Source organism: Lissotriton vulgaris, chromosome 8 (genome assembly GCF_964263255.1).
Source record: "Lissotriton vulgaris chromosome 8, aLisVul1.2, whole genome shotgun sequence".
Classification (NCBI taxonomy): domain Eukaryota; kingdom Metazoa; phylum Chordata; class Amphibia; order Caudata; family Salamandridae; genus Lissotriton; species Lissotriton vulgaris.
This window is the reverse complement of record NC_141696.1, coordinates 1,110,879,283-1,110,897,889: the sequence shown is the minus strand read 5'-3', so window position 1 is coordinate 1,110,897,889 and position 18,607 is coordinate 1,110,879,283. Positions and strand designations below refer to the sequence as shown.

The window sequence follows — 18,607 nt, the reverse complement described above, 5'->3', positions numbered from 1 at the left end:
TGCTCCGTAGCAGGATCCCAGGAGGTCAGATTGTTCTGTTGAAGAGAAACCGGCTATCAGGGGAGTATTATGCAGGATATGAGCAAAGTACAGTAGAGCTCTCTAGAGCACATATTGTCAGCCATCTAGCTTGCCCTCGCCCCCAGAATAATCCTTACCTTGCGTAGGAATACATCATCCATGCCCTAACCATGGAATCAATAACCAACTCCTTTGACAGTATCTAATTATACAAATCAAATATAAAAAGTCCCAACATTTTTAAGAGTGACTGATCAAATTCTGTTAGAAAACTAAATAATCCTTTGAATTTTCTTAGTTGCATACTTGCAGTACATAGCTACAATGATGTATTACTGTACACAAGCCAGAGAGGATGCCATGAAAACAAAGCACTACTTACCACCACTCAGTTTATTGTAAAGTAATTGAAATGGACAAATAACCAGAGTTTCCTACCAAGTAATGGGGATCAATTTGGGTACCTCTCGGTCACAAGAAGACTCTCCTATGGCTATGCACTTCCTGGAGTTTTTTTTACTTCAAATTACTTCTGTGGTAAGGCTCCATCTCAGGATGCAAAGAGGTTCATGATTGGTCCCCCATCACCCTATAAGAATTGCTGGTTATGTATCAGTTTATTTGTGACCCTTTTCTAATTGACTGCAGTAAAGAGTAGCTCTGAAAGAGATAACTCTAAGCAAGCACCTGATTCTTCGAAGAAGAAATGGGATAATAAAATATAAACAAAACTAAACACTGTCATGGTCGGGTCTCCACGAGCCCGATAAAGAGAGATATAAACAGAGCGATGGGAAGTGTAGGATGAGGACAAGTCCTCACACTTCCCTGGTGCAATCTCCTCGTGGTACCCTCAGGTGCCAGCTTGTCACACTGCTAATGAATGCTAGACAAGGGATTATCCAGATACCTCCCTCTTTAACCATCCCTGTAAAGCGCTGATGAACAAAGAGGGACCCCACCATCCCTTGAGGTTTGTAGGGTAGTTTGTGCTTAAGAAACCTTTTGTCGTAGTTAATGATAAAATAGAGTTTTAAAGAAATTCTCCCAACAAAAAATGGCTTCTGAATGCTTTCCCATAAAAAAATACAAAACGTATTTCCAGTTGGCTGAGGTTGACTGTTGGGGTTTTCTTCCTTTTGTCACCCTTTCTCCACTTTTCCTTTCATGAATGTTTTTTCCTTTTCTCACCTCTATACTTTTTGTTTCCTTTTTGAACATTCCAGCCTTTGTGACCGCAAAACTCTTTCAAAATCAGCCTTATGTGGGTAAATGTAAAGTCTGGAGTGCTAATAAAAATGAATGCTGACAATATAACACCTGATGTATCGCCAGGGAACATTTCCAGTCCTCAATTCAAATATTCAGTTGTTTCAAACACTAAGTGTTGAAGTTAGGTTGTATTATATATTTTGCTGCTGGTGACAGAGTGGATACCATAAGGCAAGCTTGGACCTGTGATGAGAAAATGTTCAGTGCCCATTAGATTCCCCATGTTAGACTAATGTTCTGATGTGTTACCTTTGCCTCAAATTGTAAAGCGCTCTGATATCCTTCGGGATCAAGTTTGCGCTATATAAAACTTTATAAATAAATAAATAGTAGCAATGACTGAATGGAATCTGGCCCTAGAAATGAAAAGCCCAGTTGAAAAGCGTAATAAACGCTTATACACAGAAATAGTAGCTCAAACACAGCCAAGGACACTGCCAGTGACACAGCCAACGCATTTTGTCAATGTTACATAAGGACTTCCTCAGGGCTGTCATAAAAATAATACTTTAGACAAACATTAAAATTAGATACACATTTTTAACAAATAAAAAAAAAAGATAAAAAAAATCTTAACACAAATATGCACTTATGACAAACATCAAATAAGTGCATATACATTGAACATCAATAAACATGTAAAAACTACATCGCAGAATTGTAGTCCGCTTAACACAATTAACATTCCTAATTATGGAAGAGTCTATACTGTGATCTAGGTTTGTTCCAAAAATGTAATTCCAAATTCTTCATATCTCTGTAAAAAGTCTTATGGTTAAATACAGTGATCTTCATTCTTTTATAATCTCTAATTTACTTCAGCCCATCTTATCCTTTAACAAAACGACTATACCTTTAAAAGATCTGTTCTATATGATTCAATGATTTTGTTGGAGTTTATATCACCATGTCTAATGATTTTACTATCAAATCTCTGCCTATATGTCGCACAGATGGCACAGGAATGTTTATTTGTTTATATAATACAATACTAGCATGGGATAAATGCACAATTAAGTTTAGCATACTGATTTTTATGTTCTCTACGACCAATAGTTACTACGCTTCAATTATTTTTTATTTTTTCTCTTTTCCCAAACGAGCCAAAAAAGGGGGGACATTCCTTATGAAGGCTGGAAAAGCCATACTTTAACAAAATATAACCATTACCCCAACAGAATCAAATCTCCTTACGGTATTACCCATAACTTTACTGCACAAAGAGATATTTACTTTACGCCTCACCCAGGCTTCAAATACCTACTGTACATTGCTATGAGATTACTCACCCCACACGAGGTTCTCCAGGAGTTTTCTGCATATACTCTCCAATTACTTCTTATTTCAACCAATGACAATTCCTAACTTCTTGTCGTACTGACCGGCACAGTATTTATATATTTGCTTGATGGCCGTGATATGCATGCATGATACTGTTTCTTTTCTGCCGCCAGGCCCCTGGGATGCTGGCATTAAGGCTGTGTACAACATTTTAAGACCTAGAGCAGAGGTTGCCTTGTGTTGCCGCCGGCCCTCGGGTTGTAGGCTATATGTGCTGTGTGAGAATTTAATATGCAATAAAGTACAAATTTAATTAAAAAAAAACAATTCCTAACTTCTTTTAGTTGTTGGACAATCGGATCAAGTATCCCTATGGACCATAGATAGATAATATATAGCCCACCTTTATAGTTTAGCCAAAAATCGACAAAGCCTTACATAAAAAGCTCATCTTCCTAATAACCTTCTCATCCACCTGCAACTGTGTCTAGTCAACAATCACTCTCGCAGTGTCATCATCAATAATATTAATTACCAGATGAAGATAATATACCCACCTCTGGTATAGAACATTTAATTGCGTATGTTTAAACTCCAATGTCACTATATCCTTTTCAACAAACACACCATGCCATATTATAATATCTGTTGAAGCTGCCCACAATCATCACGTATTTAAAGTGGCATAGTTTAACCACATGCACTATTAATGCGAACCACAGGTAATAATTATAATATATTCCTCTTCAAAATATATATTAACTTTGCCTTATAACAGAGCAAAGTAGCACATCTAATATCCTGTGCCCTGCCATGAAAATTTATTTTAAACACGATCCCCATGTCTGCCCTCAAACTTGTAGCAAGTGGAGAAACAAATGATAAGCCTCTAACTACACTTAATGACACTGCGTAGAAAGACCGAACTCCCTGTACGTCATGACCCAGCATCCACTTTCACAGTTTCCAAAAGGGCCTCTGTTCCCGGACTGCCCCTTAAATACTCGCTGGATTTTGCAAATGCATTTCACCTGTGTCACATCGCATATATGCTACTCGTTTGTGTAGCCGTCATATTAGAGCGGTGTTTTCTACTCATCTTGTGATTTGTAGTGTTAAAGTACTCGCTTCTTTTTTTTTTTTTTTTTTTTTTTTTTATCCTCATATTGCGAAAAATTCTATGTATATGGAAAATTTGGTTTCTACCTCTGGAAATATTTTCCGTACCGTCACCGCCCGTTTCTCACTTGCCATATGATGTTCCTTCTCCTTGTTTTCTCAGAGGAGACCCCTTTGCCATTACATATCCACAAGTCTGTAGGCGAGGGAGGAGGGAGCTAGCCACCTTGGCTACTCTTATGAGTATCATACTCATAGTCCAGACTGTGTATTCGCTTAATCATAGGACAGAATGTTATATCTTTTTTTATGGGTTTACATGTTTTTCCATGATTTCCCAATAATTAAACCTTTTACTCCTATGACCCCTTCTATCCAGTTTGTTTGTTTTAATAACCGAATTCATCCATTCCCCATGTGAGGGGGCTGTTGGAACAATCCACTTAATGCATATCTCTCTTCTTGCTATTACCATTAATACAAAAAGTAGCTTTCTTTCCATTACTGTCAGCCCTATTTGATCAGTTGTGTTGCCAATCCCAAAAAGAATAAGAAATTCACTTACTTTTAGATGTTTTCTGAATATCTGATTTAGAGTCTTACCAACTGCTTCCCAAAATATTCTAATTATTGAGCATCTCCAGAACATGTGGATGTCATCTGCCCTTTCCTCTCCACACTTCGGACATTTCTTGATTCCTGCATTTTTAAATTTTGAGAGTCTTTTCGGGGTCCAATAAGCTCTATGCAGGGTGTACAAGTGATTTCTTTTCAGTCTTACAGATTTTATTGTTGACCAGCATTTCTCTACTGACTCTTCCCATAGATTCTCTAGATCATCCGTTTCCAAATCTTTTCCCCACGTTTGTTCTGCTATTTGGTAGCTTTCTTTTTCTTCTGCTAGTAATGTCCAGTACCATTTTGCTACCTCCTTTTTTATGGGTAATGTTTTTGTCATTTCTTTTTCCAAATTTTTGCTGTCTTTATCCCGTGATGGTATTGTTTTTGCCCAACTGTTCAACTGATAATATTTAAATTTAGATATTGTCCCATTAGTAATTTTATTTATTTCTTCCCAAGAGATCAATGTTGAGCCATTTAGTAGTTGACCCCAATAGTTGATGTTGTTTTGTCTTAGTGGATTTGCCATTACGTCTTTCAGACAGATCGGGGTTCCTGGAGAATTCCATATTGGTGCCAGCGCACTATAGTAGGGAATTTTTAAAGTCAGTCTAATCTGTGACCAGAGTTTTAGTGCTTCTTTAAGGACCTTTAGTTTGACTTTTTTAAAGTATTTTTGATGTCCGAATTTGTACAAATAATGATCCTCTGCCTCTGTAATTATTTGCAAATATTCTGGATAGTGTTGGTGTATCCCCAGAAGACTCCTTATGTTTTTAAATTGGAATGCTTTGCAATATTCCATTAGATCCGGACTTGCAATACCTCCTTTCTCTTTTTTTCTTCTTAGCTTCCTCCATGATATTCTGGTTCCCTTAGATGCCCATATAAAACTTGATAGTTCTCCCTGTAATTTTCTGAGTTCAGTTTTTTTAAATTGCAGTGGAATGTTATTGAACAAAAAAGTAAATTTTGGGAGGATGTTCATTTTTAAAATGTTTGACTTCCCTATAAAACTTAAGGGCAAACTAGACCATACTTTAAGAAGTTTCCTTACATCTCGGGCTACTCTGTTTAGATTGTTTTGTGCTATTTTGTCTATGTTTTGATTTATCAAAATGCCCAAATATCTTATCTCTTTTTTTATGTTGGGGCAGTGAAAATTGGTATTCCATGTCATTACTTCTGTTTTAGTATGGTTTACCAAATAACCAGAAACTTGACCAAAATCAGACATGATTTTTTCTATAGCTGGTTTAGACTCCTCGTATTCCTCTGTAAATAGCATGAGATCATCTGCGTATAATGCTAATTTTTTCTCCCAATTCTGATATTTAAAGGGGATTTTATCATTACAGTGTCTGATTTTATTAGCTAGGGGTTCTATATACAGGTTAAAAAGCAAAGGGGAAAGGGGGCACCCCTGTCTCGTACCTCTAGCGATTTTTATGTTATTTGTGAGATTTCCGTTTACCAAAATTCTGGATCTAGGGTTTTTATATATTTCGCCTATCATATGAAGAAAGGGTTCTCCTAGATTGTTATTAGCCATTATACTATTTAGGAAAGCCCAGTTCACTCTATCGAATGCTTTAGCAGCATCGACCGTTAGTATTGTTAGGGGAGTGTTATTGGATACAGCTAGATCTATGGTGCTTATGAGTTCATGTGACAATTCATGTAGTTGTCTTCCCTTTGTGAACCCTTTCTGATCTGTATGTATGAGTTGAGGTATAATCTTTCCTAATCTTGTTGACATGATTTTAGTGAAAAGAGCATCTCATTGCGCCTAGACACCCTAGGGTATTAGTTGCGCATTAAAAATCCCATAAATAAATAAATAAAATAAATAAATATAATCTGCATTGAGCAGAGATATCGGTCGATATGATTCGCATTTTTTAGGGTCTTTTCCCGGTTTTAGTAATATTGTTATTATTGCATCATTCCATGTATCTGGCAATGTTTCCTTCTGTATTAGTATTAAATTTGTTAATTCTGTTAATTGTGGGGCTAGTGTGTCTATTAACATCTGATATAATTCATTTGGCAATGCGTCCGGTCCCGCTGCTTTCCCTTTTTTCAGTGATTTTATTATCTCTTTAACCTCATTAGGTGTGATTTCCTTATTCAGCTCCCTTTTCTCCTCCTCTGATAATTTCAATATGGGCAACTCTTGTAAGTATTTTCCTATTTGATCTTTAGATGGATTTATATCTTCCGTGTACAACTCTGAGAAGAAAGTCTCAAACTCTTTTCTAATTTCATCCTCGTTCGTAGTTTGTCCTGTTTGATCCTGTTTACTTATGATGTTTATTTTATTTCTTATACAGTCTGTCTTTAATTTCCATGCAAGCCACTTCCCGCATCCTTCTCCGAATTCATGTTTAGCCAACTTGCTTGCTTCCCATTTTGCTTTCATTCTGTCATCAAGAATATCATTTAAACATTCCTTTTGTTTCTGTCTCTCTTTCTGCAGATTCTCTTTCCTTGTCGAATCCATTTCTGTGTGTATTTGTGTGTCTAAGATGTTGATACATCTCTTAAAGTACTCGCTTCTTACAAGTTCTACATCAAAAGTAAAAAATCTAAATACCACATCACAATAACACGTCTGTTATCGTAAATGTTATTTGTTCCACTTGTAAAACTCATACTTATTCTAATCATTAGAGAACACATGATTATAACCGCCATGTTGGAGTGATGTTTTTTACTCCTCTCATAATTCATGCAAAAGCTCACATATCACAAATAATAAATCTAAACAAAAATAAGTACCACATCATAGTAACACGTCTGTAATGCTAGATTAGGTTTATTCAACCTGTAAAGCATGTACGCATTCCACTCATAACAAAGTACATATTTGTACTTACTCCTGCCCCAGATCTTACAAATCTTACAGACCGCCACCTTAAAGAGGGCTAACTCTCTCAAAGCTGGATTACATACACCAGGCAACTTATATCAATCAAGTGGCTCAGTATGGTACATCCATGACCAACTCCGTATAATTCACTAATTTACATCGCCGCCATTTTGAAATTGTGATTCGCATATTCTCAAAAACAATGTGTTCAAAGTACCCACACCATGCCAGCAAATCTATCTGCATATCTACCTACTATATTCCTCCATTTTGGGAAAACTGCATAATCACTCAAATACAGGAGACTCGCATATCTATATCGTTGGCATACATCCTGAAACACCAGATGTTGCTGGCCGCCATCTTGGATGAACTCATAGCACATGTGATGTAATAACTTCAAATACTTAATATAAAGGTAATTGTATGATGACATTACTAGATTACATATTCTCTTAACATACCCTATGAATGTACCTATCCAATCTAAAAGCCATATGTATATTCAGCTTAAAGGAACCCAGCTCTCTTTTAGTAGTCTTAAATACAAATTCAACCTTATGTGACAAATACCCAAATCTATCCTTCATAAGAAATGATGGAATTCATGTTCTTTATTCAATCCAATTTCTACTGTATGTAAGGGCGAAATTCATTTAGATTTGCATGATCTTAGCATTAACTCCCTGTCACCACCCCGAACGTCAGCTGTTACAATATCAGAAGTGAATTCCTGGTGATATTAGAAACTCTTCTCTTTATATTATCAAAATCATAACCTCTCCGTGTCATTCTTGATATCATTATTTACAGATTTTCTCACATTCTTTCTCCTCACTCTGAACCCTTCTAACCCTGGGCATTTCTCCATAAGGAATGGCCCTAATTGTACTTGAAGGATGAGCACTACTCGCCAATAAAGTGCTATTGCATGCTGTAGCCTTCTGTGAGTACTTTGTATTTTATCATTAGAGATGGAAAATGTAACATCCATGAAGTTAATCCCAGTAGGATGAAAGTTAGTGGTATCCATGCATTATCAATAAGGTAAAAAGGAATTCTTTAAGTCTGAGACCTGGTCCAAATCATTATAATGTCATCAATAAAACTGCCCCAAAAGTGAACATACTCTGTCCACCTTGAGGCCCTGGACAACCAAGCTTGCCCCCTATCAGACCAACCCATGAAGAGATTGGCGTAAGAGGGAGAAAACCTGGATCCCTAAGCCGTCCCCTGTGGCTGCTGGAATCATTGATCTTGGTATAAAAAGAAATTGTTATTCAGAATGAGGTCAGCCATTTCTAACAACATTGGAGAATGTTCATACAGGTTGGCATGCCTAGTTGACAAAAGTATTCTAGGGCTTTTAGACCCAACTCCCTTTGAATGCAGGTGTAAAGACTTTCCACATCCAGGGTTACGAATATCATCCTCTCTTGGTCCCATTGAACATGCTCAAATTTACTGAGTATGTCCGTGGTGTCCTTAACATAAGATGGTAAATTGCTAACAAACGGTTTGAGAAACACATCAACAAACTTGGATATGTGTTCCTTCAGAGAACCGATTACCGAGATAATCAGTCATCCTGGTGGGAAGGCCGCATCCTTATGAATTTTTGGGAAAATATATATAATTTTTTCTTGGTGAGTCTACCCTAAGATATTTAAACTCTAAATCGGAGAGAAGGCAGATTTCATGCCAATTTGCCAGTCTGATGTTAACCATAGACACCACTTTTGTAACATCCATGTTAAGTTTTCACATATCCTCCAAATTATATTGTTGGTCGTTCATGATGACGACAATACCCCTTTATCCGCTTCCTTGATCAGATTCTTTAAGGCTGACAATTTCTCTTTAGTAAAATTACTAGTTTTATCATCACTGTAGATGTTTGTAGTCCCCTTATCTTCCAAATTGTACAAATCTTTCATAACCCTCTTTGTGAAAAGTTCAATCCCTTCAAAGTGGGCACACTGCGGAATGAATTTAGATTTAGGTCTTAAAGTACTGTCACAGCTCAAATCAGGTTGAATGTCCAAATCCATAAGTAAATCTTCTATATTGAAACTAAATTCATTGTCGATAGATAGAACACAATGAATATCTTTCACATTAGAAATAGTCAGATCTGACCGCATAATACTTTCATTCACATCATAGATTTAATGAGGATTCATTGCCAAAAAACTTTAGAATTTTAATATCCAAACAAACTTAAATCAATCTGACTATCAGCAAAGTTACATCTGCTTGTGGAGCAAAAGCCTAGGACCCTATTAAGCACTTTATTTTCAATGTAGTTTAAGATGTAATCAGACAAATTCACAATCACATTTTTAGAGTCTCTAACATTATTCACATCTGTGTGCCTGCCAGCTATTACTTACTCTTCGTTTGTAATATTGTTCTGAGACCTGATTTGGTTCCGCTACTCATTTCTTGTTTTCTCCCACCTCTCACCTCTCCTTGCTTGGCATGGATAGGGTTTTCTTTGAGGCTCATTCAGTATCTTTGAGCTTGTCACAATGGTTTAGTTACTATTTTGTCTGTTGCTGTTGTCTTGGTCTTTTCCCTACTCACAGATATGTAATGTATGGATTGCAAGGTCTAGTGGTGTCCTTAAAAAATGGTCATTGTGGGAAATGGGGGATAATGGTACCCGGACTATTTGATGACTCCCCTTACTTTTCTTTACTAATGGTGAGAATCCTCACTGAGCCAGCACTGGAACTAATGAAGAACTTAAAAAAAATTTGGGCGGCAGTGATCACTCCATACCTACCTGTTGTAGGCGTGACAAAAACGTACTTGGTATACAAAGGTTGGAAACCTATATATTAAAGATAGGATACAATCTCATCACTTCCTGCCTCTGGTATTAGTCTCCACAGGTTCTCCAGCGTTCCTTCCTAATACATATTGTTTGTTAAGCTATTTTATTAGGTTTTATGAAGTGCACCTATACCACTAAAGTTTCCTATTGTTGCTGACTGACCAGTAAGGGGAGCGTAGACTCTATGGATAAGCCACACTGTTGAAGCTGACAAAATACTAGCATAATAAAATATTAGAAGGTTCCCTATGATGCATACCACCAAGTGTAAAATACTCCAGTTTCTTCATTGTCTAGAAACCCCCTCAACAGCCAATTAAGGCTTTAAGAGGTGAGCGCGAGTAATTAATCAAATGGAGGTCTTAACTTCTGAACTGGGTGTTAAAAAACCTAAAGTAATGCAATACAAAGCCTAGTCCTAGAATGGCCGGTGAGTAATGCCGCCTACCTCGATACAGCTGCACTATAGGATTAAAACAAAGAGATGGGGGAGATAGGGCAAGGGAGCAGCAAGCATTCCGCAATGGGAGAGAATGTTGGTATCTCGTTATTGGTGGATCCAATTAGCTAAATCCTGAATTTAGATGCCCGAAAGCTTCGAGCACTTATGAGACTAAAAAGTACGAGTGAAGTGTGCAATTTGGTGAAATGAAGGCACAAGATGGATCTTAGAATACAATGTTGCCATCGCACATAAAACATTCTCAAACAGTTAACAAATAGGATTCAAAGAATGAGGACCTGTGACCTAATGGCATACCTTATAGCCAGCTAGTAGGCTTGGATTCAGATTCCATAGTCTCAGCTTTATCCACTATGCACTATCAAAAAAGAAAGTGAATATAATGGTTAGTTCGTATTTCTGTCTACATTTTCTGTTTTTAAAAAAAATGTGTTTGGTTGCGCAATGGGTGAAGGACCACACAGTGGTCCCAATCGTCTGTCACTTAGCACTTTTTAAGCATATGCTAATCTAATAAAACTAGTGAAATATATTGCATTCGTTTTAGGGTCAGAACTCCAAAGTACAAAAGTCTTAATATTCAGATTTTATGGGACATGGCACCTAAACTCATAGATGTTGTCTGAATGTGTGTTAATTTTTTAAATGATATGGTTTAGCAATTGCTTTGAAATGCAATTTACTTGAAAAACTGTCATTACTATCATAGTAGCCTTTTCTCTCTAAACTCGATCAAATATGCCCCATTTTTGCATTAAACGGATTTTCCACACTCCTCAATGTAACCGTACCCATTCCCAGCCTCTTACTTTTCGACTTTTATCCCATCCCAAACTTTTCACTGATTGTGCTTTGATTTATTTCAAACAATTTACCTATTCTCTGTATTTTTTTCAAATAATTTGAACTTGAAAATGTTGCTTAGAACCAAAATATTTTAAATATTGGCGTTACCACTTTGTAGTTGCTGATGACTTAATCCACTGGCTGACTTAATAAGTGGTGTACCTACTTAGAATAGAGGGTAATTTATCACCATCATTCCCATGTTTTGTATGCACCATATGAGGGTAAAATAATCTAATTATACTTCGAGTGCAGAATTATGGAGCACAGTGAGAAATTGTGCAGCTCTGGGTGGTAAAGCCCACTCTCTAAGTGTGTTAGAATATTTAAATGTTAAGTCATTAAAATTGCCACAAAATGCAAATCATTGGTAAGAAATATATTATGAAAAAGTGGGAATACACCACCGTCAAATGTGTGTTTTATATAGTATGTGCTCCCGCTGATTTTTCAAGTTTAATAGTATTTTTTCCTTGTCCTTATTCTGTCTCCTGCTTTATTAATATATTTCAAAATTGAAATTCTTATATAAAATAAACATTGTACAACTCCATCAACCTAAGCAACTTTTAGGTGGCAAACGGCTTAGATTTCATAGAGTAGATGACTGCCCTATATTTTGATAGTAGTGTACTTTGGTAGCCACCAGCCATCTTCTTTCATCCATGTCCTACTCCAGGCTATAAGCATAATGTCTGATGTGCTCCAGGGCCGTGCCCTATGTGACCCATGTCTGGTGCAATGCAAGCATATGCAGCCAGTCTCCACCAGCAGAAGTGGATACATCCACATCTAAGAGTGCTGTGCCTAACAGTGTCTGCCCATTTTGCGAGAGTAATAATAAATAATAATAAATGTTTAAATGTCACTGAAAATTGCTTGAAGGAGAAATGGTGGCTGATGGAAACAACAATTGAACCCCAGGACCTCAGAAAATTAAAAATTCACATGGGAAGAGAGTGGGAGTGTATAATTTAGTTTTTTGTGGAAGTCCTCCTTCAAAAACTGAAGCCCCTGTTGTTTTAAAAAACTGGTTATATTTAGTTGAATGATAAAACACTAGGAATATTTCTTAAAGTCGTGTATTATTTTCATTTTTCTAGATGGTGGCCTCCGGGGATGGGAAGACGACTGCCATTGCTGAACGGGGACCGAGGTCCTGGGAGTCGTGGCAGGTTGTACCTCCTATTCCCATTGGGACAGGGAATAATTTTATTTATTTTAGCACATTTTAAAACTATAAAAACATTACTTTTATTCCGATATGATGTGAACATGGTCTAGTATTTTTGAGTGCTAGAGGGCCTGTTAAGGCCTTACTATGTGCCTGATTCACAAACTGAATTTTTCAGTACATGTAGTACTACTACAGTAGTACTAACGGCAAAATGTAATTCCAAACCTACTGGTGGAAATTTCCTCCTCCATCTAATCTCTCCTATCGTTTCTATGGGGAGATCTCAACCATACAAGTTCGTTAACTACAACCAATAAAATGACTTCGCCCTCGAGCCATGGGTTGACGACAGCCTGAGACAACAGATGCAAGTCTGTTGAAGGTTAGAAAGGAATTGGCGCTCGCATTATGACATCGACAACAAGGTTGCATTCAAAAAAGCCATTGCAGACTATAAAGCAAAAATCTTAACTACTAAAAAACTGTATTTTTCTAACAAAATAAGTGCTTCTCTTAATTCCACCGAGGAACTCTTCTCCACAGTTCAGAAACTGAGTAAACTCCCCGCCCAGAAAAACACAGGAGTAAATCAAGACTTCTGTAACCAGTTAGCAGACTCCTTCCAGGCAAAAGTCAAAGCCGTTTTGGACTCTTTCCTCTCCATCCATGGAATAGGGGGAGGTCAACACAAAGGACCATCCACCACTATGATGGAGTTCCTAAGTGAGGAAGGCTTACCAGCAGACACTATGCCCTGCCTTTACAGCTTTAGAAACATCGCGGTAATGCAGGTTATGACTATGCTTACTTGAACAAGAACAGGCTCACCCTGGGACACCTGCCCCCCTAAAATTCTCCACCTGGCCCCAGATGCTACGGCCCACTACCTTACAGTTATTTTCAACCAGATGTTGTCTGATGGATATTTCCCGATATCCTGGAAGAAGTCATCTATTGTTCCGCTGCTGAAAAAAAAATCCTGGACAGTATGGGAAACAGTGTTTACAACGCTGTTTCCACAATGCATGACTTCACAACGCAGCTGTTACAATGCCCGCGTTGTTACCACGCGTGCCATTACATCGTAAGTCGTATCAACGACTTGCTGTTGGGGGCGTGCAATACCAGGGAATGTGTTGGATTTTAGATCCAACACCCTCCCCTCTGTTGCACAAACTAGAGTAGGAATAGTAATTACGACTATTCGTAGGTCCAGCGCGCCCTACAGCAAGTCGTTGATATGACTTGTGATGTAATGGCATGCGTGGTAACAACCTGGTCGTTGTAACTACCACATTGTAAAGCCATGTGTGGTGAATGTATGCGATGAAACATCATACATTCGGATAGTATAGATGCGAACAGCTACATGCCCATCTCTCGTCTTTCTCCTCCTACTAGGATTGTTGAGAGGGCCATGAATAGAGAACTTACCAAGTTCATGGATGTTAACAAGCCACTAGACTGCTTGCAATATGGCTTCAGAAGTCAACACAGTACCGAGCTTGCCCTGATCAATCTGCCGGAAGACATGAGAGGGACTCTGGACAAAGGTGGGAATTCAGCTCTGATCCTTCTCGACCTCTCAGCGGCTTTCGACGCAGTTGACCACGATCTGCTCGCAAGCAAACTCTTTTCTGTAGTGTTCAGGGATTAGGCTCTGGCTCTTCTGAAGTCCTTTCTCTGTGACAGAGAACAACGGGTGGAGCTTGACAGGCACAGTTTGTCCTGGTTCACCTTGCCCTGCGGGGTTCCGCAGGGCTCTTCATTGAGCCTGACACTCTTTAACCTTTATGTCACCCCCCTCTACTCGCTCATGAAGTCCTTCAGATTCAAAACAGTGTCAAAAGCAGATGACACGCAAATCGTGGTGTTCTTTTCTGGAGACACAACGGACACGGCACTGAGAATCCAAGATAGTCTGCGCAAAATAGTACATTGGATGTCCCAAAACTGCCTCAAGCTATATACAGGGAAAACCGAGGTGCTTTTTTTTCCAGACGTGACACCTCTTTCTGGCTACCAAGCTGGTGGCCACAGGAAATGGGAGAAATTTCCACTCCCATCTCTAAGGTGAAAAACCTTGGAGTCTACTTTGATACTAAACTATCCTTCGAGGGGCAAATCAATACAACCACCCCCACCTGTTTCTTCATGATTAAAACTTTGAGAAAGATCCATCCCTTCATCCAGCTTGAGCTCCAGAATGCGGTGGTAACAGCTCCTATATTGTCCAGAATAGATTATTGCTGTTGGCTGTTCCTTAACATACAAGCACGCTTCCTCAACAAAATGCAGGTCCTCCAAAACGCAGCAGCTCGTCTGCTGCTTGATATTCCGAAACATCAATCAGTGCCCCATGCCCTCCCAGCATTGCATTGGCTACCTGATAAAAGGAGGATTGAATTCAAGGCCCTCTGCATCGCCTTTAAGGCACTACATGGACTTGTCCCCGACTACTTGGCAAACAAGTTCAAGTGGTATAGTCCTGAGAGGCAGCTTCCCTCCGCAACATCCGCAAATCTGGTGATCACCAGGGCCAGAACGGCCTCATAGGGGGGGAGAAGTTTCATTGTAGGCACAGCCAGACTGTGGAACTCACTCCTACTAGCACTTAAGACAGAAAACAATCTCTTGGCATTTCGTAAACTTCTAAAAACTCAGCTCTTTAACAACTAGCGTCTCCCCACCTTCCTATCACCCCTCGCTGGCTTATAGATCATTGAGTCGCCGTGCCTAGACACCTCCGGGTATTAGCGTGCATTATAAATATAAATTTCATTTGATTTGATTTCATTTAGTTACTTAGCAATAAATGTGGGTGTAAAATGAGAAAAACTTACTACTAAAGTTTTGAGAGGGGGTAAGCCCGGGTTTAGGGAGTGATATGCTTAAACAAACTCCCACTCACAAAATAGTACGACCATTGCTATTTAAAACTACACTTCTAAAGTTACTGCAGCCCGAAGGTCCATAAAACAGTCGTAAATGTTCTACAGTCCTGCCTTGACGTCTAGCACCACCCATTCACAGGTACTTCAACATATTCCCAGAGTAAATAATAGAGGCATGGACTTAAAATTACGCCTCATGAGAAATATTTTATATAGATTAAAAAGTATATATATCTAATGGTTTTAGTAATAAAAAGGTGTTACATTTAAGTTGAATATTTTATCATTTTAAAAATAATAATTAGCTTATTTTTTCACTATATAAAATTTACATTTTTAATAGATATTTAGAATTATTTTAAATTAAATAAAAACTTAGTTTAGATACAATACTGAACTTTACCTATTAAAATGCCAGTGAGGTTGAGACTTTTATTTTAGTTAAAAAATAACGATATTTATCAATTATATTGAAGTATATTATTCATAAAATTATTTTTTAAAACACTTAATTTGATGAGCTAATGTCTTGTAACATTTTATTCTTTAAGTTATAGGTTAATAATTATTCATTTTAATTTACAATTACATTGTTATTCTACATTAAGAATCAATAAACTTTTAATATTTTACCCTCTACTGTACCTGAGAGGTCTCTGCCCCGATGGTAGAAATATCCTCCTATGAGTAATAAGTTATTAGTTGTAACTTTACACTCATAAATTCAGTCTGAGATGCCTCAACCCCTGGTATCAAGACGGAGGCATGTAAGTGTTTACTTGGATGTGAATCTGCACTTGGAAATGGTGAAAGAAAAAAATGTAGATTTATATCTGGAATGCCACGGTAAATTTACAGGTGTAAATTTATCTAGGTGAATAGGGCCTCTAGTTTTTACTTCCACATTGATATTCATAGAACTGTATTAGACCATGTATCATGTCTCTGTAATAATTATTCCTGTCCCATTAAGGAGCTGTGTTTTTAAATTGGATTTGCACATCTTTCTAGATTACAAAAAGATTCACTTGCCTTTACTTGTATCCCAACCTTCCTGATAATGGTGCTAATGTAGTGATGTGTTTGGAGTTAGTTTCAGCTCTTTTAAGTCTCCTTCATATTTAAAAAGTATGCAGGGAAGAAGAGTGAACATGCTGGCTTAAAGGGGGAGGGAAAAGTCCCTTTTTAGTGACTATGATAGTGGGTGGGTTATGATAAAAATGCTATCCAGAAGATGTTGGTTATCAAGGGACTGTAGTGGGATTGTTTTTCTTATGTTTATTGAGATTGTTTTATGAAAAAATGATACCACCTGACTCTGCTTTCTTGATCATTCCTGCCTAATCTTGGCCAAACAACAATTACTATTCCAGTCACTTCTGTTGGCACATTGTACTAAATGCACCTTTGAATAAACACCACCCGATTGGCTGATATATTAATCAACTTTTGGGAAAATTTCATGCTGAAGGATGCCTGCCTGCTTGCTCTGTGTTTTCATCACCTTTGTCCACAAAAAGCCAATTGTGACGGTTTTGTTTGTTAACTTACTGTACCTGTAAAGTTGTACTTTATTGTGACAGTTAAAAAAGTATGCTTAGAAGTACTCTTGTATTACGATTTCACATTGTCAGAAATGCCATCCCATCCCCCAATGTACAGCTGTACATCAACTCCTATGGGTGCCAATCTATTATTTGACGACCTCTCGTTAGAGACTGTGTTGAAGTATGCACACATAGTTCTGCGTTTTAGGTGTAAATATAGGCGTGCCAAGGGAGAATGACTAGAAAATTGAGAATATCTACTGCAAAGTTCTGCTAAAGCCATCTTTCACACAGCTACATGGCTAATCACAGGGGCAAAAAAAAAACACATAACACATTATCCTGTTTGTGAGAGACCTTTACTGGATCCTGTTCGATGCCAGACTCAGTTTGAGGTGGATGCTTAAAACATTAAGCCATTCGCTTAGGATGTCCGAACTACTTAAAGGACAAATTGCATTCTTCTGGAGTTAGAGAAACAATAGAAATAACTCCCTATAATACTGATAGTAAAGAAGACAAGCGTTGGCATAGCCATAGGTCTCGACTTTTGGACCTTATAAGTGTTTAGCCATGCAACAGTTAATGCTGTTGCAGTAAGGATATTGTGCTGCATAACTAAATACTTATAAGGTCCCAAAGACGAGACCTATTGGCTATGCCAATGCTTGTTAGCTGGTAGCGGCTGGGCAGAGCACGTGCATGTGGTAAATAATGGCCGATTGTTCCCATAGTAACCAAAGCCGTCACACACATGGCTGCCGGAGACATGGCGCACCTAAACTGAGTACAGAGTCAGACACCGGAGTAACCCCTACGATGATAGTGGTATTCAAGCGGGTACCCACTGGGTCAATGCCATAGGATGCAGACTCCGCATTTGATGTGCACTCGCGATGCCTTGTTGGCGACCTGACGCGTAGCTCATCAACGACCAGACTTGCAAACAAACAAGCACATTCTAACCGAGCTCAAACACATTCTGTAATTAAACTGTTCCATCAAAAAATACAAATGTATTCATAATGACAAAATAAGGAAACGCGTCTCTCTGCACTCACCAAGAGATTTGAACTCTGAGGGCAACCAGTGATGTTTTATTAACCAGCAGCGGCTGCATGAATGTACAGTTGCCAGCAGGGGGCTGGGGGGGAGAGAGAGGGAAAGCGTGAGAAAGAGAGAGAGGGGGAGAGAGAGAAAGATAGAGCGAGAGAGACAGGGAGAAAGAGAGAGAGAGAGAAAGCGAGAGGAGAGAGACCGATAGAGAGCCCGGGAGTGGTGCGTGCGTGCGCGCGCAGTCTGCTAATTTTCAAGCACTGCACTCGTGCTTGTGGTGCACCCCTGCTCGCTCCTGCAAGGTGGATGCCGCCACAAGCACGAGTGTGTGCTTGAAAATGACCAGATCGACGGCTAAAGGCCCTCCTATGCAACACATGTGCGCTGCGTATGCGAGACCTAAAAATACTGCCCTAGTAATTTATCTTTATTGCCCTTTAACTCCTTCGGTGCTCGTGACGAGCTCAGCTCCTCATGAGTCACAGTGGATCTGTGCTCATGACGAGCTGAGCTCATGATAACGGCCGCGGTCAGCCCACACGCGGTTAATTTCTCGCCTGTGCTGGAGAATTAATCAGTGAGCGGGGCTGTGACGAGCC

The 18,607-nt window shown here is 38.6% G+C and overlaps 1 protein-coding gene across 13 annotated transcripts in view; it reads left to right on the top strand.

The window, feature by feature from the left end:
• Positions 1 to 18,607, top strand: part of ELF1 (E74 like ETS transcription factor 1) — a 665,417-nt gene that overhangs the window by 471,206 nt on the left and 175,604 nt on the right. For 6 of the 13 annotated variants that reach the window (XM_086934923.1, XM_086934918.1, XM_086934921.1 and 3 more), the window contains one exon: positions 12,438 to 12,509. The exons of the other annotated variants lie outside the window; for them this stretch is intronic. In XM_086934923.1, coding sequence (XP_086791049.1) covers positions 12,438 to 12,509 — 72 coding nt within the window. The remainder of the gene's footprint in view (positions 1 to 12,437; positions 12,510 to 18,607) is intronic. 13 annotated transcript variants of the gene reach the window in all.